Source organism: Ciconia boyciana, chromosome 1, assembly GCF_034638445.1.
Source record: "Ciconia boyciana chromosome 1, ASM3463844v1, whole genome shotgun sequence".
NCBI classification, from domain to species: domain Eukaryota; kingdom Metazoa; phylum Chordata; class Aves; order Ciconiiformes; family Ciconiidae; genus Ciconia; species Ciconia boyciana.
In genome coordinates, this window is record NC_132934.1 from 216,714,048 (window position 1) to 216,737,684 (window position 23,637).

The 23,637-nt window shown below is 51.6% G+C and overlaps 1 protein-coding gene across 6 annotated transcripts; it reads right to left on the reverse strand.

Moving 5' to 3' along the window:
* Nucleotides 1-2,705: 2,705 nt before the first annotated feature.
* On the reverse strand, nucleotides 2,706-22,090 carry TSKU (tsukushi, small leucine rich proteoglycan). 6 transcript variants are annotated; one of them, XM_072850883.1, is made up of 6 exons: nucleotides 21,932-22,087; nucleotides 21,131-21,228; nucleotides 20,032-20,165; nucleotides 19,282-19,364; nucleotides 5,101-6,135; nucleotides 2,706-4,358 (listed from the first exon to the last, which is right to left on the reverse strand). In XM_072850883.1, exons 5-6 carry the CDS (start codon nucleotides 6,126-6,128, stop codon nucleotides 4,256-4,258), a joined length of 1,131 nt encoding a protein of 376 aa, XP_072706984.1. In that variant the 5' UTR covers nucleotides 6,129-6,135; nucleotides 19,282-19,364; nucleotides 20,032-20,165; nucleotides 21,131-21,228; nucleotides 21,932-22,087; the 3' UTR covers nucleotides 2,706-4,255. The 6 variants fall into 6 exon arrangements, with proteins under 6 accessions (XP_072706984.1, XP_072706982.1, XP_072706985.1 ...); XM_072850881.1 differs by having other exon boundaries at nucleotides 20,032-20,197; XM_072850884.1 differs by lacking the exon at nucleotides 21,131-21,228 and having other exon boundaries at nucleotides 21,932-22,088.
* Between the last annotated feature and the right edge of the window lie 1,547 nt (nucleotides 22,091-23,637).

The following is a 23,637-nucleotide window of genomic DNA, read 5'->3' on the forward strand; positions in this document are numbered from 1 at the left end:
TGAGGTCCTCCTCAAATTTTCCAAGCTTGAAGCCACTGTGTGCCTTTTTCTCCTCCGTGGGGACATTAGTGCTATGTTTCAGGTGTCTGGGTCCTGTGGCGGAGAGGGGTGCATGCGTGGGCGACGCCGGGGCTCACGCTGCTGATGGAGGCTTGCATGCTTCTTCCCATGCAGAGGGCTTTGGAAAGGCTACGTAAATAACAGCAAAAAATAAATAAATAGCAAAATGAGAAGAAGTTAAGGCAAGGGGGCAAAGGAGTACTGTGAGGGACAAGGTCCAGCACAGTGCTGGAGCATCATCTAAGTGGGGCATTCACATGGGAGTGGGAGAAGCCAGTTTCAGATCTGTTGCTCCCTGGACAGTGTCCATCCCCTGGCAGACTGGGACAGCAGGACACTCTCCACTGCTCCAGCTGAGCCTGTTGTCCCAGGGCAGGTGGGATCCCATCCAGAAGGAGCATGGTGTTATGTCTGGTGTAACGGTCATAGCACGCAATGGTGGACACCAGAGGAGCAGTCGTCTCTAAAGTTGTCTCTAAAAGTCGTCTCTTCGACTAGGGCAGTGGTTGTGCCCCTGGACTCGGCACTGGTGAGGCCGCACCTCGAATGCTGTGTTCAGTTTTGGGCCCCTCACTACAAGAGAGACATTGAGGGGCTGGAGCGTGTCCAGAGAAGGGCAACGGAGCTGGGGAAGGGTCTGGAGCACAAGGCTGATGGGGAGCGGCTGAGGGAACTGGGGTTGTTTAGTCTGGAGAAAAGGAGGCTGAGGGGAGACCTTATCACTCTCTACAACTACCTGAAAGGAGGGTGTGGAGAGGTGGGGGTCAGTCTCTTTTCCTAAGTAACAAGTGATAGGACGAGAGGAAATGGCCTCAAGATGTGCCAGGGGAGGTTTAGACTGGATATTAGGGAATTTTACTTCACTGAAAGGGCTATCAAGCATTGGAAGAGGCTGCCCAGGGAAGTGGTGGAGTCGCCATCCCTGGAGGTATTTAACAGACGTTTGGATGAGGTGCTTAGGGACATGGTGCAGTGGTGGTCTTGGTAGTGTTAGGTTTACGGTTGGACTCGATGATCTTAAAGGTCTTTTCCAACCTATACGATTCTGTGATTCTGTGATTCTGTAAAGGTTGATGATGGCTTTTCCCCTGCAGTCCATAACAGTGCTGGGAGCAGGATCTGGACACTCCTGGAGATGTCTACCCCCAGGTTATAGTCTGACTGTACCTTGCATGACATCCTGGAGGACAGGGCAGTCTTGGGAGGCAGACGGAGAACCTGCAGCTCTTCCTGCCTGGGTGGAAGATGCAGTTGTTCCTTCAGGCTTGGGAGGACTGGGAATGCTGCAGCTTCTCGGGGGCGGTTTCCTCACTGGGTGTCTGCTTGCATCAATTTTATGCACAGCATCAAAAAGTGCTTAAAATTAAATTTGCTATTTAAAAGCAGGCAAAGCCCTCCTGAGATGCTTCTATTTACTCTTTGGTTGCAATGGCTCTGCATGCTCTTAGCCCTCCACGCAGCAGCAGTGCTGAAGCTGGACCATGTGTGTAGAATCATAGAACGATAGAACAGTTTGGGTTGGAAGGGACCTTTAAAGGTCACCTGGTCCAACCCCCCTGTAATGAGCAGGGACATCTCCAACTACATCAGGTTGCTCAGAGCCCCGTCCAACCTGACCTTGAATGTTTCCAGGGATGGGGCATCTACCACCTCTCTGGGCAACCTGGGCCAGTGCCTCACCACCCTCATTGTAAAAAATGTCATCCTTAGATCTAGTCTGAATCTCCCCTCTTTTAGTTTAAAACCATCACCCCTTGTCCTGTTGCAGCAGACCCTGCTAAAAAGTCTGTCCCCATCTTTCTTATCAGCCCCCTTTAAGTACTGGAAGGCCGCTATAAGGTCTCCCCAGAGCCTTCTCTTCTCCAGGCTGAACAACCCCAACTCTCCCAGCCTTTCTCCACAGCAGAGGTGTTCCAGCCCTCTGACCATTTTCATGGCCTCCTCTGGACCCGCTCCCACAGCTCCATGTCCTTCCTGTGCTGAGGACCCCAGAGCTGGACGCAGCACTGCAGGGGGGGTCTCACCAGAGCGGAGCAGAGGGGCAGAATCCCCTCCCTCGCCCTGCTGGCCACGCTGCTCTGGCTGCAGCCCAGGATACGGTTGGCTTTCTGGGCTGCGAGCGCACATTGTTGGCTCATGTCCAGCTTTTCACCCACCAGTACCCCCAAGTCCTTCTCTGCAGGGCTGCTCTCCATCCCTTCATCCTCCAGTCCCACCCCCATGGTTTTGTGAAAGAGCTCGTAGGGACTCCCTGCATCACCCACTCTGCAAATCCGGCCTTTCGACTCTAGCAGACCGTGTCCCAGATTGGCCAAATCCATGAAGAAATCCCCACCATCTCTGAAAAGCTTTGGAGCAGATCCTGGAGCAGGAAATTTGCTCCAGATACTCTTGTGCTACTTCACTGCCACGTGTTCATAATTTCCTTTCAGTTCGCCAGTGAAGCTCTCAAGCCTTTCTGCCAGTGAGGAGCCCAGCGAGCCAAACACAGCGGGACAAATCCTGTCCCCAGTTTGGAGAGGCAACACTTGTGAGGCTGGTGGGGCTGAGCAGAGCAAGGAGAGAAGCCGTGTTGCGCTTCAGACCCAGCGACAGCTGCCGCCCTCCCAGCACTAAGGCAATAAATCCGGGGGATCTGGGTTTATTCTCCTCCAAATCACTTTATTATATTGTGAGTAATCACGAAGCCTTACAATGCTGCAGAGGTTCTTTAAAAAAAAACACAAACTAACACAGCAACGGTATTTGCCAGCTTTTGCTAAGACTTATTTAGCTAGCAGCCAGCGTGAGATTACACAAGGAAATCTTGCAGTCTTCAATTGGATTGTCACACCGGGTTTTAAATTTACCACAGTGGCGCAAAGACAGTAACTTTGACAGTGTGTGATCCCCGAAACATTTCATCTATGTGCAGACTTATAAAATTAAACAACTTTTCTAAAAATTACATTTTCTGCCAGCAGAAAAGAATTCTCTTAAAAAGGCAAAATCCACTAAAAAACACCTCCTCCCTCCCAAACTGCCCCTGTCTTGCACTGCAGTTGGTTGCTGTTCCCCTCCAGATCCCTGCCTGTAGGCAGTCCCATTGCCTTTTTAAGAAAATCAATGTTTCTTGTGACTGTGAAGGCTGATTGAGCATTGCAAAGGCTCAGCAGAGGGGGAAAACCCCCAGCACTGAACGAAAGGGTTAAAATCCCACCCTAAGTTTCGCAAACAAATCATTGAAAAGGAGATGGATGAAAAAGTGGGAGAGGGATTTCAGTATCCAAAGTGAGGGGTTGACTCTGGCTTTTATGGGCTCAGTGGGTTTCAACCATCCCTGGAGACAGCTGCTTTGGGCAACAGGTTTTCCATTTGCAAAGAACTTTGGGGGTGCAAGGACAAAGCTTGAGCTCCTCCCAGCACTCCCAAGAAGTGCTGTGGAATGGGTTTATATCTGCATCACCTGTGCATGGACCTCCCTAAACCAGCTTCAAACATTGAAGGTTGCCCTGATGCAAGGTTGGGTTTAGAGACCAAGCTGCACACCAACCCGAGGAGGACCCCCATCCACAACATCCCTTCCCATTCCCAGGACAGAGCGTGCCAGATGTGGACCAGAGCGTGCCAGACCTCAGCAGACACCTCCACTAGAGGAGCTCCTATAAGCAGGTTGAAGGCTTCACAGATGACACCGAGTCAAGTTGTGCTGCCTTCCCCCGCTTTCTCCTAGCCTGGAGAAGAAGGGGGATGAGAGGGGCTCCCCTTTGCTTTGCCAGCATTTCAGCAATGGAGGAAAAAATTAGTAAATCTCTGAGGACCAGGCTTTTTATCAGATTTCAGTTGGCAGCCAAGGAGCTGTGTGAGTGAAAGAAAAACCACAACTCTGGAAAAAAAAAACCCAAGATCTTTCCCCTGATAGGCAAAGCGCTCCAGGGTCGCAGGCGTCAGTATTAATTCTTCCCCTGGCACGTTCTGGAGAGAGTTTCAGCCCTGGAAATTGCCTCACATGAGCCCAGCTGAGTCGCAGATGTGTTCAGACGGGGGACGTCAACATGGAGACAGCTTGCCACATCCTCTGGATCTGCGTCGTGGTTTGATAAGGTCGTCAAGACAAGAATCTCTGTCAAGGTTTCCTTCCAAGCTTCCCCAGAAAGGGAGGAGGGTTGTTTTTTTTTTAAGCTAGGCTACATGATCTCTTCACTTTGCAGCTCAGTTAACTTGCTTCATCGGAGGCTGGTTCCTGGGTGAGATGCAGCTGTTGGCAGACCCCTCTGCTCCCCTTGCTCTGCTGCACATCATCTCTGAGCAACAGGTCGCTAAGGTTAGAAAGACGAGACATTGCCAAGGTTGGACCTGAAGTAATTTGATGTGAAAAGGATCGAGGTGGGAAAATAGGGAGAAAATTGTGGGAAAAGTTCTCGCCTTTTGTGGGAAAAGTTTTATTGACCTATGCAAATAACATGTAGAAAGCAGCACATTAGGAGCACCCTGTATTCAGGTTTGTCTGGAAATGTTTCTTCAAGACTGAAAGTGCATGACTGGGAACAGGGTGCTGCTAATGAAGGCAACATCCAGAAGGCACTTCTTGGGGAGTAATAATTAAAAAAAGGATGATGCATGGGTTTGTAACCAAGCAGCTACGGAGTTGGTACGTTTTGGTGTGTGCTCTGGAGAGACGTAGCTTTGCTCCTACAAACGTGTCTGGGGCACAAAGGTGTGCTCCAGGCCGGCTGTTCTGCCCTGGGACCTACAGAGCAGCTTGGTCCCTGTTGTCCAGCATCACCGCTCTTGAGCTAACGGGCTGCATGCAGGAACTCAATGCACTGGGCAAAATCTGGAGCCTGCAGATGATGTGGGCCAGGATTTGAGAGTTTATAAAATCCACAAACAATCAAGTATTGGCATATACAAATATATAAATTATCAACAGTTTACAAAAGGCACACTGCAAGCCATCTCAGTCCGACACCTGTACAAATCCCACGACCCCCCGCCCTCCCTTCCCCACCCCTTCTCCCCAGTTTTCATCACGAAACGTAAGGCGCTGCTGCTACGGACCCGTGGCTGTCGTGGCAACTGAGGACCTCTTTTTTGGTCAGCCCAATTTGTCGGTGGTACTGTCCTTCTTTGATGGTCTTAAGACACTGTATGTTCTTCCCCAAGGTGATGCTTTTGATGGAAGGCAGGTATTTCAGCACAGTCTTTGGTAAGGATGGCACGCCTGTCCCAGAGAGGTTGAGCTCTTGTAGGGAGTTCAGACCAAATATAACTTCAGCAGTCAGTGACTTCAGGTTGGGATTGCTGGATAAATCCAGAACTTGGAGGGCTGGTAGTTCCTTGAAGCTGTAAGGAGATAACTCTCCAAAGCCACGCAGGCTGCTGAGGGATAAATGAATCAAATCTTTCAGCCCCGTGAAATCTCCTTTCTTAATCTTGACTAGAGGGTTCCCGTCAAGGTTTAAGTATCGGAGAGGAATCCCTTGAAGGTTTGGCACAGACATTAGCCTGTTTCCAGAAAGATTTAAGTTCTGGATGTTGGGGATGCTCTTTTCACGGTGCCTCGTAATTGTGCTGAGCATATTATTGGATAGATCCACATTCAGGGGTTTTCCTTGACCTTTTGAAGCAAAAACGTCCATAACTATATCCAAAAGCTTGTTATTGCTCAAATCTATGTCGCCCAGAGGAGAACTGGAGAAACAGTCCTCTGGAAGGACTTCCAGAGAGTTATGACTCAGGTCCAAGGACTCCAGGTACCGAAGCCTGGAGAAGGTTGTGGAGGAAATCTTGGCAATTCTGTTGTAGCTCAGGTCGAGGCTCACCAAGGTGGTGTATCCAGGGCCAGTAAGCATCGATTCATTGATTGTTTCCAGTTTGTTTGATGATAGATCCAAGTAGGAAGTATCCAGAGGGATTGGGACAGGAACAATGTGTGAGCCTATTCCACTGCAGTCCACCTTGGTCAAGCTAAAGCTGTCAAAGAGACCAAAGCTTTCCACTTCGCAGTGGCAGCCAGGGAAGCAGGTTTTGGTGGTACCAAAACAAGGAAGGAGAAGCAGCAAATTGAACCAGGCTAGGAACTGCATTGTTGACCTGGAAAACAAGATGGTAAGAAAATAGATTTAATTGCCATATAAATTACTTTACTGAAGATGTGTAACAGTTTGACTCATGCAGTCTTCTCTGTCTTTCCAAAGGGATAGATTCAGTACACCCTTAAATAGCATGGATGTCCCTACCACTTTGTCTCTCATGTTGTGAGCCCCACTGGGAAATTAATGTGACAAAAAATATTGGGTTAACAGTCTTTGCAGATATAACCAAGTTAAGACACAACTGGAAATTAGCTGTAAGAACAGTAGGCTGCCTTAAAGCAAGATGGAAATGGCCTCAAGGAAATGGCCTTAAAGCAAGGAAATGGCCTCAAGTTGCGCCAGGGGAGGTTTAGACTGGATATTAGGAAATTTTACTTCACTGAAAGGGTTATCAAGCATTGGGACAGGCTGCCCAGGGAAGTGGTGGAGTCGCCATCCCTGGAGGTATTTAAAAGACGTTTGGATGAGGTGCTTAGGGACATGGTGTAGTGGTGGTCTTGGTAGTGTTAGGTTTACGGTTGGACTCGATGATCTTAAAGGTCTTTTCCAACCTATACGATTCTGTGTGATTCTGTGTGTAAGATCTATCCAACATGCATCCTTTTGACTGGACCATGGAAGAAGCTAAATGACAGCTCAAACCCTGAGTCATTTTACAGCCTGGCAAACTTCAGCACACAGAGGTCTTCAAGTCAGGGCATCACGTGAGATTTGGGAGAGCCGGGCTCAAGACCCTGCATTGACAGGTCGGAGAAATCATGTAGGCTGTGCGCCCAGTGGGAGCCTCAGGTGTCCAAAACCCTTATCAGGGAAGGAAAAACCAAAACTCTGTTCAAATTTCCTATAGATGACAGAGATAACGGCATCATCAGAACATCGTCCAGGATGAACAGCTAGAAAGGCCAGTTGCCTACTGCCCAAACGGACAGCACGTCTCCCTTGCTTAGACTTCAGATGCAAATTTAGAAGTAGGCTCATTGCTTTATGTCAACTGACTAAAAAAGAGGGCTAAAACCAACCCTCCTCGGGCTGGTGGCAGGCAGGAAAGACAACGGCCACTTGGCTCCTCACCTGATCAAGTGAAGACTGCTCAGTCTAACCCAGACTCTGCTGTGGTGGGCCCAGTGTCCTGCACAGGCATCGACTGGAGAGAGCCAATTCATTTCATATAGAGCCTCTGGGGAGTCTTTGCTAATTACATTAAGTACTGCAAGCAAGGAGCTCTCTCCACCCTTCTGGTTTTGTCCCTCCTCAATCTAAGACATTTCTGTCCCTCCATTGTCACAGTCGAGGCAGGAACAGATCTGATCTGCACCTCACTGGCTTTGCTGGACCTTTTCAGATCACATCTTAACAGCTCCTCTGCACAACTGTGGGCAACAGCCGCTGCGTGATTTCAACATCCAGCCAAAAAAGCTTTAGCTCTGCATCTCTGGAGAGGGTAAATTGGAGTATGCCAGCATCTTGCAGGTCAGCAGCAGCAGCAAGGGCTGTCCTTGTTGGTTCCCATTGCAGTCATGGGTGACAGCTCCTCATGCCTTACAAACAAGGTCTCCAGGAGGCTGGCAACAAAAGCTCCCACAAAACCAGGCAAGCAGATCCATCAGCACTGGTCTTTGGCTATGCTGCTGGTGATAAACAGAGACTCACATGCCAAGCATTCATTTAGCAAAAAAAAAAAAATCCCTTTATACACATGTTCCAATCCCCACCTCAGCCCCCCTGGTTTCTATTCTCACCTTTCCCACTGCTGTTTAAAAGCACTTTATTAACTTCCTTGCAGTATCATCTTTCCCACACACCCTTTGATCTGGTAGAGATGCCTTCCCCACAGCCCTTGCACCTTCACAGGACCATTTCCTAGAAATTCACACTTCATCTTCCCTCACCTACCCCTTGGCAGCAGTTTCTCTCCCTTTTCAGCATGGTCTTCTTGGCCCTGCTCTCCTTCCCAGGAGATCCACCAGGGACTACTTGCCAATGTGCAAAACAAGTGCAAAGGGGAAAAAGCACTGCAAAAATATTGTCCTGATCATTGATCTGACTTGTCTGGTGGTAACTCCCAGACCTCCTGCAAATAGAGAGCAGAAACTGGGACTCTGGCCAAATAGCCTGCAACCAAAGCATTGCTAAAGGCCAACACGCAATCCTCCAGGGTCCATTATTCTATAGAAACAACAGAAAATCAGTAAGATGAGCCCTAGTCCCAACCCATTCAACTGTTTCTTGAGAAAACACATATGTGTGCAGAGGGAACGCAGGGGGTAGAGCTCCTTTCTGCAGACACGTTTCCAGATATCCCTTTCCTAATGACATCAAGGCTGATCCCCTGTGGTTCTGTGCAGACAGACCATAGCTTGCTCCCTTCTGCAGTCCCTCCTAAACCAAATACTACTTTTTTTTCATGAAGCTGCATTTGGAATGCACTGAAATGTTTTATTACCAGGGGAAATTACAGCAGTGGGGAGCTCTTTGGAAACTCAAAAAGCAAAAAGCCAAATGTTAAATGTCTCATGTACAGGGAAGTACCTGCGTTAGTGTCAGCTCAGTCTACTGGTGTTTCTTCTCACAAATCCCACCCAGTGGCTATTCCCACTTGATGTCTCAACAGGGAAAGCACCTCCTAACTTCTCCTTTGAAAGCCCAGCTCAGTTCCTCATGACATCCTGTTGGCTCCGGTGGGAGCTGGATCAGACCCCAGCAGGTCCAAAGACACATCAGTGTGAGACTTGGCTTTCTGAGCACTGGTAAGACCTTCATGGGCTCCTGCTGGGCCACCTGAAGAAAAGCAAGAGGGCAATCTCCAAAGTCCTAGTTTAACCGAGAGAAGAATCAAAGCCAACACTGGGCTTTGATATGTGACTGCTCAAACCCCTTTTGGCATGGGAATTCCCTTCCCCATCAGCCTCAAAAATGATCGCCAGAAGTGGGCAAATACAGTGACTCCATCCATGGCTCCAGCCAGCAGCAAGCACAAAACATTACACAGCTGAAATGCAGTACACAAAGCTCAGCTTAAGTATTTGCACAGCATCTATTGCCTCTTCCCTCCTTGCAGCACCGCCCCAAATTCTCCCTTACTGGCTCTGCAATTGCTTTGCAGATGAGATGCAATCCATTATTACCAGTTAAAGGCTCCCTTATGAAGCAGCATGAAGCATTCATAGGCTAACAAGCCACTTGGCCAATACCTCTGATAAAAGATAGGAGAAATAAAGGTACTGGTCATCTTCCAGTCCAAGAAAGAGACTCCTGCATTGCCAGATAATCAGCGAAGAGCTTAGTCAGGTACAGGCATGCTTCATCATTGCATGGAGCAATCGATAGTGCTCTTTGAAATGGGGAAAGAAACATGCCGCAGGCATTTACAGTTCATCTGTGTACAGCGTGCATTTGAAACCGCATCAAATTGCCTTTGGATTGCTGCCTACGAGCTGCTCTGTTGATAAAGGCAGGAAGCCAAGGTATCCCCTTGTAAAAGGAAGATGAGTTCTCCTCCTGCAGCACTAGGGAGATTCACCTGGAGGAAACACCACGGGCCAGAAACCACCAGCCCCATCACCTGGGATGACGAGGGGAAAGCCACCGGGAGAAAACAGTCTGTTCTCAGGCTGGTTCAGCCATGACCTCTTCATTTCTATGGCTACTGTGGTATGGAGAGATCCCAGGGATAAATTTTGGCCATCTGACAGCTCTGGGGGGCTTGTTATACCCACTGATTTCAACAGGAGCTGCTGGGGGTGCAGCATTGTCCCCGACGTTTCAGGTGCCCGGAGTGGCTGCAGGGCTCTGGTCTTTGTATCTTGCTCGTCCTTTCTGCATGACAAACATCCTGAGACAACCCCAAGGAGACCCAATGGTGGGTAATGGAGCCAAGGTTGGACCAAGCCCCTAGCAGGGTGCTAGCCTTCTCCCCAGAACCCACATCTCTCCCTGAGCCTGTAGAAGCCCTGATGCCTCCTTCCTGCTCTGCTCATCCCCTGCACCATTGTGTGGCAGGACCCAGGTGGAAACATCACATTGAGATTTCCCTGCCAAAAAAACCCCGTTAAAATCTGATTTTAAAACTAGATTGCAGAGGAAACCCAGATCTCAGCTGATGGTTGGGGTGGTGGGAGAGAGGAAAGGCCTGTTATGGTGTTGTTGCAAATTCACTCTTCTCACTGCACTTGATTCCTCCCTCTCCTCTTCCTTAAAGACTTTTCTCACTAGTCTTCCCCGATCCACAGCTGAGACTTTGCCACCTCGTTCCCACCCGAGGGAGATGTGCTAGCACATCCCACCCTGGATGGAAGGCCATTGCTTGGGGACCGGTCCCCCCCTCGGAAATGCGGAGATGAAGAGGATGCTACCTAGGCTACCTCTGGTTGCCTTGACAACCACCAAGCTGGAAATCCCTAGAGCAAAAAATCAAGGAATAATTAAAAAATAATACAAGGGGGAGGTGTTTGAAAGTTCGTTGTTTGATAGAGTCAGGAAATGGCCCTCCAGTTCATGCTGCACAGCTTGGCCTCCCCGAACATGTCATTTGGAAAAGCATCAGCTGAAATACAGCTGGAGTCAGGGCTGAAGACCCAAAGTCACCCAATGAAGCTTAAGTAAGAAGCGCAGAAACCCCAGGTTGTCTCTATGATGGTGTGAAGAGAAAGAAATTTCTCCAGAAGGGGATGAAACCCACCTAAGACCAGACCCACCCTTGGAGATGCCCCATCTCTCCCTTGACCATGGTGGAGCGGGATGCCTGCTCTCCTTGGGCTGCTGCTTCACACCCCATCCCTGGCTGCATCCTCCAAACCCAAGTCCCACCCAACAACCAGGTGCACCCAGGATCAATCAGTTCAGCTCACTCATCCAACAAAAAACCCCTAATCTTCCTTTTCTCCCTGTGGTGGGTCAGTTTTCCAGCAAATCAGGCTGCCCAGCTGCAGGGTTACCAGCTCTGACGCGGGAATGGGGAAAACAGGACCTGTCTTTTCACCAGCAGCCCACCATTAGAGCAGATCAGGTATGACATGAATCTCCGTGCGTCTAAGACGCAGTGGACTGATCCTGGTAATTTCCAGGTTTCTTGCCAATGTGCTGCTGGATTAGTTCTGGATTAACAGCAAATAGAGCAATCTTTAAAGGAAAGAGGCAAAAAGGAAGGGCTGGAGTCCGCCTGTCCCAAATACAGTTGCTGTTCTAGCAAAGGATGGAGGAGGTGGATTAGCAACAATATTTCATCAGGAAGAAAATTTGGGGATTGTCTTCTGCCTCTTGCATCAGCCAAGTGAAAAAAGCAAAGTCTTTATAGCAAGGCCCACAAGACCCACTTGGCCGCATTCACTAATTGGGGGCAGGGGAAAGGGAATGCTATTGGAAAGTGAAACAAGCTGCATAGGTTATGATTGAGGCCATAAATCCTCCAGACTGCAATAAAAAAAAAAAAAAAAAAAAGAGATAGTTGGCTCTTTCTCTCTTTAAATACTTGAGAGGCTGCAAGAGGCAGCTGGGACGGCAGCTCTGGAGCACCAGGATGCTCCTGAGTTGCTTCTCCAACAACAAAATTGCTTCAGAGACCTTTTCCCCCCCTGCTCCAGTTAATTAATCTGTAAAATAAGAATAGCTATCGACTAAAGTGCAGCACTAGTAACAGCTACAGTTTTCCAGCGTGGACCGTCCCAGGCTGAGTCCAAATGACGCCACAGATGCAATCGCAGCCCGGTCTCCAGATCCCATGCGCCAATGGCAGCAGACAGCAAAACTGGCTCAAACCAGCCTACAACCAGAGACTATTAATCCCTTAACTCGCAGGCACACACCCCTCACATGATAAAGAAACTGCTGCTGACAAGGTTACTCTTTTTTTTTTGTATGTGAATTCATTGAAAGTAAAGGTCGCCCAGGCTTTTGCTCTGCCTGCCTCAGACCGGCTCTTCCCTGCAGAAGGGGTCCTCGCATGCGTGCAGCAAAGGGCTGTGTTTACCCCCTCTATAAAACTTGTTAAACCAATTAGTGCTTCCTCACAAAGGAGTTTTGGTGTAAATGGGAACAGGGCTTTCTGACCCATTAGTTATGTTTTGTTTTCTGGTTTGGGGTACGCTTCGCAAATACCGGTTTTATACTTGGTGTTTGTGACTTCCTGGATTTAGGGAGAGGACAGCTAATGAAAATCCAAGAAGTATCTGCTATTTAGGTTTGGTCCTGCATTTGCTTGGATAGGTTTGGGAGTTACTCTAGGTGTCAGTGACAGCAGGATGAGAATTAGTCCCTTGGCTCTTCTAAATTCAGCTCCATTTCAAGGAGCCCTCCATCAGGAGCCATTGCACAAGTCACTTTGGGGTGATAAGTTATCACCCTTCACTTCACTGAAGGTTTTATCAGTGGGAAGTGCAAAGCTGCCTAGACAGCAGAGCCATCCCCAATTACCCATCAGGATATAAAGAAGGGGACGTGTAAGCCAGTCTTCTTCTCCTCACCCTATTTCCCCCACCAACACATGCAAGCATTGGGATGGGGGGAAATTCAGCCACTGGGACAGTGGCGTTAGCCCTTCTGTCTCAATGTAAAGAGACACTGAGGGCCTGAACAGGAGCTAAAATCATCCTGCAGGTACCTGAACACTTCTTGCTCCATCTTGCCGCTCACTGGGGCAAATCAGAATTAAATGCAGGGAATGAGGAAAAAAAAAAAAAGAAAAATATTTCTCTATGAATTCCTTTCTGCTTTAACGATTTCTAATAATGGATGTAAAAGCACCTCCTTTGCATTCAGTCAAGAGCCCCACCACCAAAGGGGGAGTTGTTAGCAAGTAATTAACCCCGTGGTATCGGGAATTTATGTTACCAGGCTATGGAAGAATAATATACAATAGGCTCCAAACTGGGATGGAAAGAAAAAGTTGTCTCTCCTCCCTCAATGCAGAGACGTGGCTGTATTTAAGGCAGAGCAGGGTGGGCGGCGTGATGGGCACGGGTGGGCTCAGGATGGGATCTCCCCTCTCTGACCTGTGGGTCCCCAGGGATCCCAGGAGATAGCCAAGACAAGCGGATCTTGAGTCAGTGGTTTATTTGCTCTGCAGGGTGCTTTGTCCCCGTTCAAGTGATTTCAAGAGGGGACAAAACTGCCATAAATAGAGGTGAGATGCTGCTCCCAGTTCTGGACAAGTACAACATTGCTCTGCATCAAGTCTATCTCTGCAAGACTTGAATCTCACCAAAAAACCATGGAATTTGGGGTGTGGAGAGCCAGAAGGGCGGAGAAAGGAAAAAACAAGACACCATTCCTCCTTTTCCCCATATCTCAGTTATCTCCGTATGCTTTTCTCATCTCCAGACATACAGAAACTGCTGAGCCCAAACCACAATGATTAACCAGCATCGCACCGATGCTCTCCATCCTTCAGGGAGATTTTCATAGATGTTACAGGGGATGGGATAGATAAGATTAGCAAGAGCAAAGCCAAATTGTTAAGCATCAGAAGCATTTCACAACCCCAAAGCCAGAACCAAGCAGCCCTTCAACCCACCACGCAGGCTGCAGAGAAGACATAGGGGATGGATCGAGAGGGAACCCAGCACCTCCAAACCCTACAGCTTCACACTATGGGTTTGTTTTCAAACATGCAATGTCCCTTGCTCAGCTGAAACAGCCTTTGCTCTATTTTTTCTTTAAAGTTAAAAAAAAAAAAAAAATCCTTTCCTTATGAAAAAAATGGAAAGCCCTGTTAAAATAATCTTTGCTCCAACTGTTAATGTCACAAATCCCATCTGCTTTGCGAGAGGCCACGGGTAATTTATCATCCTAGTGTTTAAACAGCTAATAGTTTATTCCACTTGTGCAATCTCTCCCCCAGCATCCCTCATCCCCCCCACGGATGAAATCAAGGTGCGGTGCAGTGTATTTTGGGCTCTGACAAAAGGAAACCTGTGCGGGCAGGTCTGCCAGCCTATAAGGCGAGTTCCAGCTGATTTACATCCATGGCTGAAATACGGACAGTTTCTGCCGCCCCAAGAGCTGCATGCCTCGGAAAGCCACATCTTGGAAGCAAACAGCAGCCCAACTCCTCGGAATTTCACCTCGAGTGGGAAAAAGTCACTGCTACCTCCAGCACGGGGCAAATTATGAATTAAATCACAGCGGCACCAGGGTTTTGCACAAAAATCCCCCTTCCCTGCTCAGCCCAGGAAGCTGTCAGGTTAATAGCGGTTTTATTCGGGGTCGGGGAAATAGTCTCCCATGGCTTTTGCAAGCAATTTTGCTCACCAGCCTCAGGCCGAGCTGTGCTTGTGCCCGGAGGAGGCGTTCTCGGAAGGAAATGAAGTTTGCCAAGCCTCTGGAGCGGCTGCGGGCAGGGGAAGGCAGGCGTCGGTGCAGCACGGCACCTCCCAGCAGCACCGGGGGGGTTTCACGGGGCTCGCCAGGAGCAGAGGGGACGTGAGCATCCTGGCCCCACCGTTGCCTCCTGGCTATGCCAGCTGCAGGACCGCTCAAACTGGGAGCATCGGCAGTTCCCAGTAGCCCGGGACGCATGGCATCAAACAAGGTGCCTGCAAGGGATGCAGGAGCTCAGGGCTTTCTCCTGCTCCAGCATCACCCCGGGGGTGACCACCCCAAATCCTTTTACCCCCTGACAGCCCCTGTGTCCTGTTCTCCCCCTCTGCTTTTTAACAGTGAGCATTTCCAGGAACAGGAGGTCTCGCTCTCCCGGCACTTGCTGAGCATAACACAGACCTCATCTCAGCCAGGAACACAAATATTTTCTTAACCGCCTCAAACTCAGCCCGAACAGGATCTTTATCATAAACCCGGCGACACATACCAGAACGGGAGGTCTCTGTTGCAGAGGAGTTATTTTGGCACAAATAGGTTTACGAACCAGCCCTTTGGCATGGAGCTTCATAGCAAAGGGAGAGGTTTATACGGAGTTTTACACCATCCCTAATGCATTTTGCTGTAGCGGGACCTTGTGAAGCTACCAACAGATCCCCCTGCCCCATCATCTCTGATGCCCAAGGGCTTGCCATGGTGCACGGAGGGAGGCTGCGAGTACCCAGGCTTTACCCAAATCACAGCAGTAACCCTGGGAGGATTAAACCCTCCTTCTGCAGGGCTGCATCCCCCTTTGCAAAAGATCAATTTAAAAATGATGGATCACAGCTTCATCTGCAACATCAGGGTTGCACACGCTTCCCCCTCCTCTCCAACCATTCCTGGTGTCAGACTAAGAAAACCAACAAGCTGACGTGAATTTTTAAAGCATAGAACACCTGAGGCAGGACTTTATTTCTTAGCTGGTCAATTATTAAAAGCTAAAAAGATCCTAGCAAGCTTCTCCTATAGCCTCAGCCCTTGACAATGCTGTCCCACACCTGACCCCCAACCTCAGTCAGTTCCTGTGGCTGTTCCCGCTACGATGATACTTTTTCATAGCACTCTGGCTCCCAGAGACATGATATAATTCCAGAGGAATGCACTCTGGGACAAACACCATACGCCAGGCCAGCAAGAAACATTAAGAGGTGCAGCATGGGGAGAAGAAACCTCTTAACCATGATGGACGCTTCTTGGTTTTAACTGTTAATAGAGCTGCTCGGCCATAGCATCGCGTGCCTGGCTGGGAAATGCCATCTGCCATGCATGTCCCTGGGATGGCACATGCCACGTCCCACCCCAGGAGAGCACAGGTTGCAAGGACCCACCAGCAGCTGTCTGGTCCACGAGGGAAAGGCGTGATGTCTATGGATGTACCCCTATGAATATACCCCACATCCCTGACCTGGTTTGCTTTCAAACACCCCAGTGGGCTGGCCTGAGCTGCAGAAGGACCATACTGCATGGATAGACATGGATGGGTTCCCCTGGAGAGGATGAGCTGGGCAGGGGGAAGGAAGGAAGAGAGAGGAGGGATGGTGCCAGGGGAAGACGATACATCCCAGGGTGATGCCTCTGCTCCTCCTGGCGAGACAGAACCCACCAGGAGCGAATAGCTCATAGCAGCCCCATCATCCTGTATCTCTAAGGGCTTTCCAGCTCTTTCTCCTTGAACCAGAGGTGGCTGCAAATCAGCTGTCCAAATGCTGCCTCCAACGGCATGCCTTGGTTGCGGTTCTCTGCCCGGCTCCGGCAAGCAGAGGCGGCTGGCACCAGCTGAAATCATGCGAAAAACAGAGGGAAGAGAAATTCACCCCGGTGGGACTCTGGCTGGGCAATGCCTCCAGCCCTGGCAGGAGGATTTTAAGAAGACCCCATGCAGCTTTAGCTCTCTGAAAGGCAGCAGCTCCCAACCTCCCTTCTCCTAACAGCTCTGCGGGGCTGCTGGCTTCAATAGGGGAGGGCAAAGCGAGGAGGCAACGTTAGGCTGGGTGCCCCTCAGTGCTGCCCCAGCCAGCCCAGGGCTTCTTTGTGGGCTTTTTATTTATTTTTGTGGTTGGGGTTTTTTTTCATGCACAATAATCTCCAGGCTTCTTTGCCGCCTGTGGCTCTCAGCGTGCAGCTGCAGACCCTCCACTGAGGAGATAATAAATACAATCCTGGCCGTCATTGTTGCAAACAGCACAGTTGGAGGCTCCTGTCTCATTCCCCTCCTGGCCTTTCTCCCCCCCCCCCCAATAATTCTTGCAACGTGACGCTGCGAACAATGAACGCCAGCAAAAACGCCCAGCAGAGCATCAGCCGGGGCTTCAGGAGCTACCCCCAGCCTGGCAAAGCGCGCGAGACATTTGCTACGCCCAGCAGGTCTCCTACAAGATTTGGGAAAGGGGGATTTGGGGAGGGGAAGGGGGTCTGGGTAAAGCTGACAAAGGGTTTAGCAACAGGGCATCATCCTCACCGTGGTTCCCACTCCAGATGACGCTTGACCGCCCCAGTGACGTGGTGTGGTGGGGTCCCCTGAACTCTTTGCCTCCACTCCCTGGCCCAGGATGCTACAGTCCATCTTGGCTGGCATGGGGTTTTGGAGAGAAAGGTCATCTAAAGTGGGTTGGGAGAGCCATGTCCCCGGCAGGACCCATTTCTCACTGCTGGTGTTACCATGAGTCCCCATTTACGTGCCTCGATTTCCCTACTGACACCTTAAGGTAGACTAACCCCAGGACCGAGTGGTGTTCATTCCTGTGTGGGGATGGGGGTACCATCCCCAGGTTCAAATCCCACCAGTTTAACTGGGAAGGGAGCACAAACCAATACTCCTCAGTCTCACCCCACGCAGAAGCCCCAGCCCATGTCACCACTGCCACAACTGGTCCAGCCAAATGCCACCACTGACCTCGTGCACCATGTCCAGCTCCTGCCTTGTCTGGACACCCTGGGGACAGCAGCCCTGCTTTGCCCTCTGCAAAATGGGCAGCCAGGCTGGGGGACAAGGAAGAGGACATCTGGGCAGGTGGTTGTGGTGGAGAAGTATCTAAGTGCCTCTCAAATCAGTGTTCGTGGACTCTGAAGCGTGGCTGCGGTCTCGGTGGCTGCCAACAGCAGGCCTGCCTCTCCAGAGACCTCTGCCCTCCCATGCTGCTCACGTCTCCTGGCTCCATCCTCTCCTCATCCCTGTACCCTTGTTTTTGGCACAGCTCTGTGGCACATCTGCCATGCCATGGAGATGCCGCAAGTCTCCCAGGACTCACACAACCATCTTCCTTTTCCATTTAACCCTGTATTAAACCACCTCCTCACCCAATTCCACCTGATTTTGCTGACCAGCAGAGTAAAACTTCCCAAAATCTGTATCCTCATATGTGTCTCCCATATGGGCTACATGGTCCTGGCTCCTTGCACCGTCTTCCTTCCCCCAAAGCCAGGGGAGGTCACCATGCACCATGTTGTGAGTTCAGGAGATAGGGACATCACCCTGGGACATTTGGGGACAGTCCAGAAGAGCAATGCTCCCCCCCGTGCATGAGACTGGCCAGGTTCAGTTACCCTATGATCCTGTAATCCTTTGAGCTGGAGATCTCTTGCAAGAGGTTGCAACACTCCAGTCCTGGGTAGATACAGGGGCTGCACCTTGGGTAGGAACTGAGCCTTTGCAGGGGGATTAAAGGGTTTTGGAGGAAGGGTCTCCTCCATCCTGCTGTGTGAAACTTGGCCTTGCCATGCCCCCTGCTACAGAGATCTCATTCTTAAGGATGGGAGGAAAACGGGTGATTTTGGGGTCAGGGTCGTGTCCTGCCCCACTTGGAGAGCCCTGCACATGTTTGTCACTTCAGACGTGATGGGGGTGAGGAATCACATCTGCTTTGACCTATCTGCCACACCGCGGCTTTGCGTTTAAGTCTCAGTTTTTTCTGACGAGGGATCTCTTATTCAAAGTAAAAAAAAAAGCTGCTTATTTCTCTCCCCACCCCTGGGTTTGAGCTGCCGGGCATGAACCAGGAGAAAAGAGAGGAGATCTGCCATCACAGATACATGGACAGCAAAAAAGAAGCAGGAAGAGGGAAAGGGGAAGGAAAAGAAAACCCACAGATGCCGGCACTCAGATATTACACACAGCACATGGCCCTTCACTCAGCTACGGCAAAGATAAAGTGGTTTTTTTCCAGTTTGCCACTGCTCCGACAGGCAGATTTTCAGCCTGGTTAATGCAACTCAGGAATGTCCCGTGCTAAGGCAGCCAGGTTGGTTTAATCTCTTCCAGTGTCTGCAAGCGGGGCGGGGGGGAGGCCGGGGCAATTCTCAGAGTGCATATTTCCTTCCCCCCCTGCTCCACATCTTAAATACTCCAAGAGGGAACGACGAAAACTCCCAGGAAATTAAAAAAAAAAAAAAGAAAATTGCAATACAAATGAAAATCTCAAGGTTTCCCTGTAATGAATGGCTGAGCCATTCATACGTTCCCCTTGATAGGTTTAGGTGCCAAGTTTTAAGACAAGAAACAGCTTGCTCAAGCCAGCCTTATCTCTTCCCGGCCCTCAACATCTCAGCATTCGGAAGTTTCTTTTGATAGCTTGCCAGGCGGCCAGTGCTGTGGCTACCGCGCACAACCCGGGGGTGCCGGGGGTCAGGAGGGCTGCTGGACAAGGATGCCTTGTCTTATCCCACCCTCCAGCCTCTGCTTCTCCCCATCAACCAGCTGACAAGTGGGGAGGAGGAGGGAGAAGACTGAAAGAGGAGAAAAAAAGCAGTTAGGGATGGAGGGAAAACTCTAAACCTCCAGAAGACGGTGGCTCACCTTTTTTTCCCAGCTCTGTCTCGCGCCAGGGTGGCCCACGGTGCTGTTCACTGCGGGGCTGGGGGAGCACAGGATGCTTTTTCCTACAGCAAAAAAAAAAAAAAAAAAGACTTGCATGTTTTTTGTTTTACAGCTCTTTTCTCCCAATTTCCTCCCACCCATGCAATGCTGTTTTATTCCTTGCGCTCAATCTTAAAGAATAGGGGTGTGCAGGAGACGCTCCCCCTGACCCTGCAGCCTTCCCTGCCTGTCCACCCCACCGTCAGAAATTAATGTCCCCTGGGATGTCCGTCACGTCCCCGTTCCCTCCGGGCATTCTGTAATTGCTCCTCACCGCCTCTGCAAGCAGCTGCTCGAATTCATTCACAAACCAGCAGCGTCTCCCCGCAGCATGCTGCAAGGGAAAGCCCATCTGGGTGCTGCCACCCAGCATCCTGCCTACCCCGGTCCAGAGCATCGCTCGCCCCGTGCACCCACCGCCTCCGGAGAGGGACCCCGCATCGGAGCGGAGACGGGTGACGGCTGAGCACAGGTCAGGGCCTCGACGGGCCATTTATGACCCACGTGTGAGCAAGCACCTCCCGTGTCCTCTTTGGGACAGGGACTGGCTCCCGTGGGTCGAGAAGGGACACGAGCCGTGCCCCGTGCCAGCATGACCGCAGACACTAACCCACTTTGCCTTTGCAGCGCCTGGCTGCTGACAGCGAGCAGCCAGCCAAGTTTAGACTGCAAATTCTCCCAGAGACATACCAGGCTCCCTCTGGTCCTTTCAGCATCTAACACATCCAGCATGCTCCTTATTCCCGGAGAGATCGGCGAGGCGTTGGTCTAACCCTGCCTTTCCACCGTGCCTCTTCTCCCGGTATTCGCTCTGCTCTCCGCTGCTGCAATAAAGCCCCATGCGCTGCCAGGCGAGCTTTGGAACGGCGATCAATGCAATATTTCAGCGCAACGCCAGCGATCGGCACTGGCTGCTCTCTGCAGAGCAATGGCACAGTGTCCACCCAGACAAGTTTCCTACTGTAACTTCAGTGAATGCGGTTATTCAGGCTAACGGCAGCTGATTTATCATGGCAGACACCCGGGGAAATCTTTCGACTCGGGAGACTTGGAGGCTCCTCGCCGGGCCGCCGCGATGAACGCCGTGAGCTTGGCGCGGCTCGCCGTGCTCTCGTTACACCCGCGCTCAAATGCCTTCGCTGCCACCGAATTATGTTAGCTAACCGCGATGGAAAGCGTCGGTTAACGGAGGCGATGCCACTTCCCCACGACACAAGCCACCAGCTCCATCCTCGCCGCTCTCCTCCCAGCCTTCCCAAATCCCAAGCAGAAGAGTAAAGTTGACGGACCCTTTTGTTTCCAGAGAGCTGGCACGTGTTGTGGTTTACTGGGCTAATAAATCTGCCGTGGTCTGCGCCTTTTAATGACTGCAGCATTAATAGCAAGTTTCCATGGAGCGGCTTAAAAGTTTACAGGGTGTGTGCGTTATCAGGGGAATCCCGTGCTTTCTGACCTCCTGCTTCAAAAGTCACAACCAGCAGCTTTTTTTCTTTCTTTCTTTCTTTTTTTTTTCCCTTCTTTTTTTTTTTTCCCAATAAGAGAGCAAATAAAGCCTGGTCTGCTTCCTCTCCCTTTCTGCCTTCCCCCCCCCAAACACACCTTCCCCTCCAGCTTAATCCACTTAAAGGCATGGGAAATTCCGAGGCAGGGAGCTTTGCCCTGCCCTTATCTCCGCAACCCGGGGGAGAGGATCCCCCCTCTGCACCTTCCAGCCTCTTCACCCCATCCAGGCGACCCTCTCTAAGCTTTAACCCCCCCCCACCCCGCCCCTTCTCCTTTCTCCCCTTACCTTGGGTGAGCTGCAGAACCCTGCGAGCCTCCCAGCACCAGAACCCGACCAAAAATCCTCTCTCTCTTCTCCCCGACCGCTGTGCTGGGAGGGGAGGGCTGGGAAAAGCCGGGGGGGAGAGGAGGGGAGACAGGGAGCCCTGTGTGAAATCAAAGCCCCGAAGCCGGGCACGGGAGGCGGTGCGGAGCCTCCAGCTGCTGCTCGGATTACTTTGCAGCCGTGGCAATCCCCAGCACTCTACAAACCACCATTGCACCGGGGGAAGGAGAGGGGAAGAGATCCCGGCTGGGGACTCTTTATCCCACCCCGGTTGCAGCCCTTCGGGGCGAGGGAGCCGGGCTGGGGGCTCGTACGCACCCCGCTGCACCCCAAAATTCCCCCTTTGGGAAAGCTAGAGGTGGGGAAAAAGTAGTTTACCTCCACCCGAGACCTCTGTCCTTCCCCCCCCCACCCCACCCCGCACCCGAGGTGTTTTGCAGCCGATGCCCCCCCGCACCGCCGGCCGCTGAGCCCCCACGGGAGGCAAACTCATCACACCAAAAAAGTTTCCCCACTCGGAGGTTGGGGCGGAGGGGGGAGGTCCCCAGCAGCCACCCCCAGGGCTGGCCCTGCGCATCCCCAGCTCCCCGGGGAGGCGGCAGGGAGGGCTCAGCCCCCCCCCCATACAGCGAGCTCCCCCCCAAAAAAAACCCCGAGAATTGGGGGTGAGGGGGGTTGCAACACCCCGCGGCTCTGCACCCCCTGCCTGGGCGGCTGCCTGCGAGCCTGGGGAGGGGACGGGGGCGGCAGGGGGGGACTCACCGGGGCCGGGGTCGGTTCCCGCTGCCGGGCCGGTTCCCACGGAGGGGCGGCCGCGCAGCGCCGGTTCGCACGGCGGGGAGCGGGTGCCGCCGGGAGCCGGCAGCAGCAAGGCTTGGGGCCGGGTGTCCCCTGCCTCCCTCCTCCTTCTCCCTCCTCCTCCTCCTCCTCCTCCTCCTCCTCCTCCTCCTCCTCGTCCAAGGCGTGCAGCTGGCCGGGCAAGCGGGCTGCCCCCTTCCCCGCAGGAGGAGGGAGGAGGGAGCTCAACAGATGGCTGCACACAAGGGAACATCTGGGAGGAGGAGGAGGAGGAGGAGAAGGAGGAAGGAGGCAGGACTCACGCTCGGCTGTGCCACTCCTGAGCTGGCAGACCCCCCTTATGGGGGAAAAGGGAGGGTGTCAAGCCGGCTTTGCACACAGACACACTCCCTCCCTGCTGCTCTGCATCCCCCCTGGGTAAAATCCCTTGTCTTCCCTTTGCTTTCTTGGGGATCACTCCAGAGTTACCCTCACAGCACAGCCCTGTTTCCAGCCCTGACCTCTGCAGGGCTGTATTTGCAGGAGTGGGTCCTATTCCTGAAAATCACCTGCACCCAGTTTTAGAGGCCTATAGGGACACAGTCAGCTCCGGCACCCCAGGGTGCTGAGTTGGACAAGGCAGCCCCAAGGTCTGAGCAATGCCAGCCCTGTGCTGTGAACTCAGATTCCCAGTTTTGGGGGAACTTTGGACTGTGGATGTTGGCTTGGGATGCTCTGCTCCTGGTTGGGCACCCAGACCCACCACCAGCTGCTGCAGGAGACTGGGGCTAATAAATTGTATGGTGCAACCCCTGAAATAGGATAAAACAACAACAAAAAGCAGGTAGTAATCCACAGCGGGGGGAACAGAGAGTCTGGACCCCATTGCTGTAGGATCTGGACCCCATTGCTGTAGGATCTGGACCCCATTGCTGTAGGATGGGCAGTCTCTGGGGCTTCTCCAAGGAGGCTGTGAAAGAGCAGCACTGCGCCAAATTTTCTTGACTGTTAGGTGTAATGGCCCGGCAGTGGCTGGCTCTGCTCGAGTCGTGATGCTGGTGCTGGAAAAAGAAACAGGAGCCTACCTAGTGTCATGGTGCTGTGACACTTTGGACAAGGGAAAAGGGACCTCGAGGGTCCGTGAGTCACGGGGGACTCATCCTGTGGCTGGCTGCAGCTTCCCACACCGCACCCCTCGTGCTAGCCATGATCAGTGGCCTGTGACAGGCCCGTGCCAGGTCCCAAGTTTAGATTAAGAAGGCACAACCAGGGTCCCTATGTTTACTTTTAATAGCGCTGGTGCTTTGAAATACACCACATGCCCAATACCAATGATCAAAGTTTGCTCAGACCATGACCCTCAAGCAAGCAGGTCGCTGAGATTTGCATTTAGCATCTCTTTGTGATGAAAAGGTGGTGAAAAGGCAGTTTTTTGCTCTGCTCGGCTGCTTTCTCTGAGCACATGACTCCACGACCTGCCTGAAGATTTGCAGCATGACCCCCTGCAGCGATCACAGCTCTGATCAGAGGGGCTGGGGCTTGAGGCAGGAGATACTGGGGACATCAGGAGGAGATCGCGGTGATTCCTCTCCACCCTCCGAATTTCTGAGCGTAGCTTATCTGGTTTATGTGCACACTCTGCACCCACGTCTCAGGAGCTGCTTTCTGGGAATCACCATCAGACTCTGAGA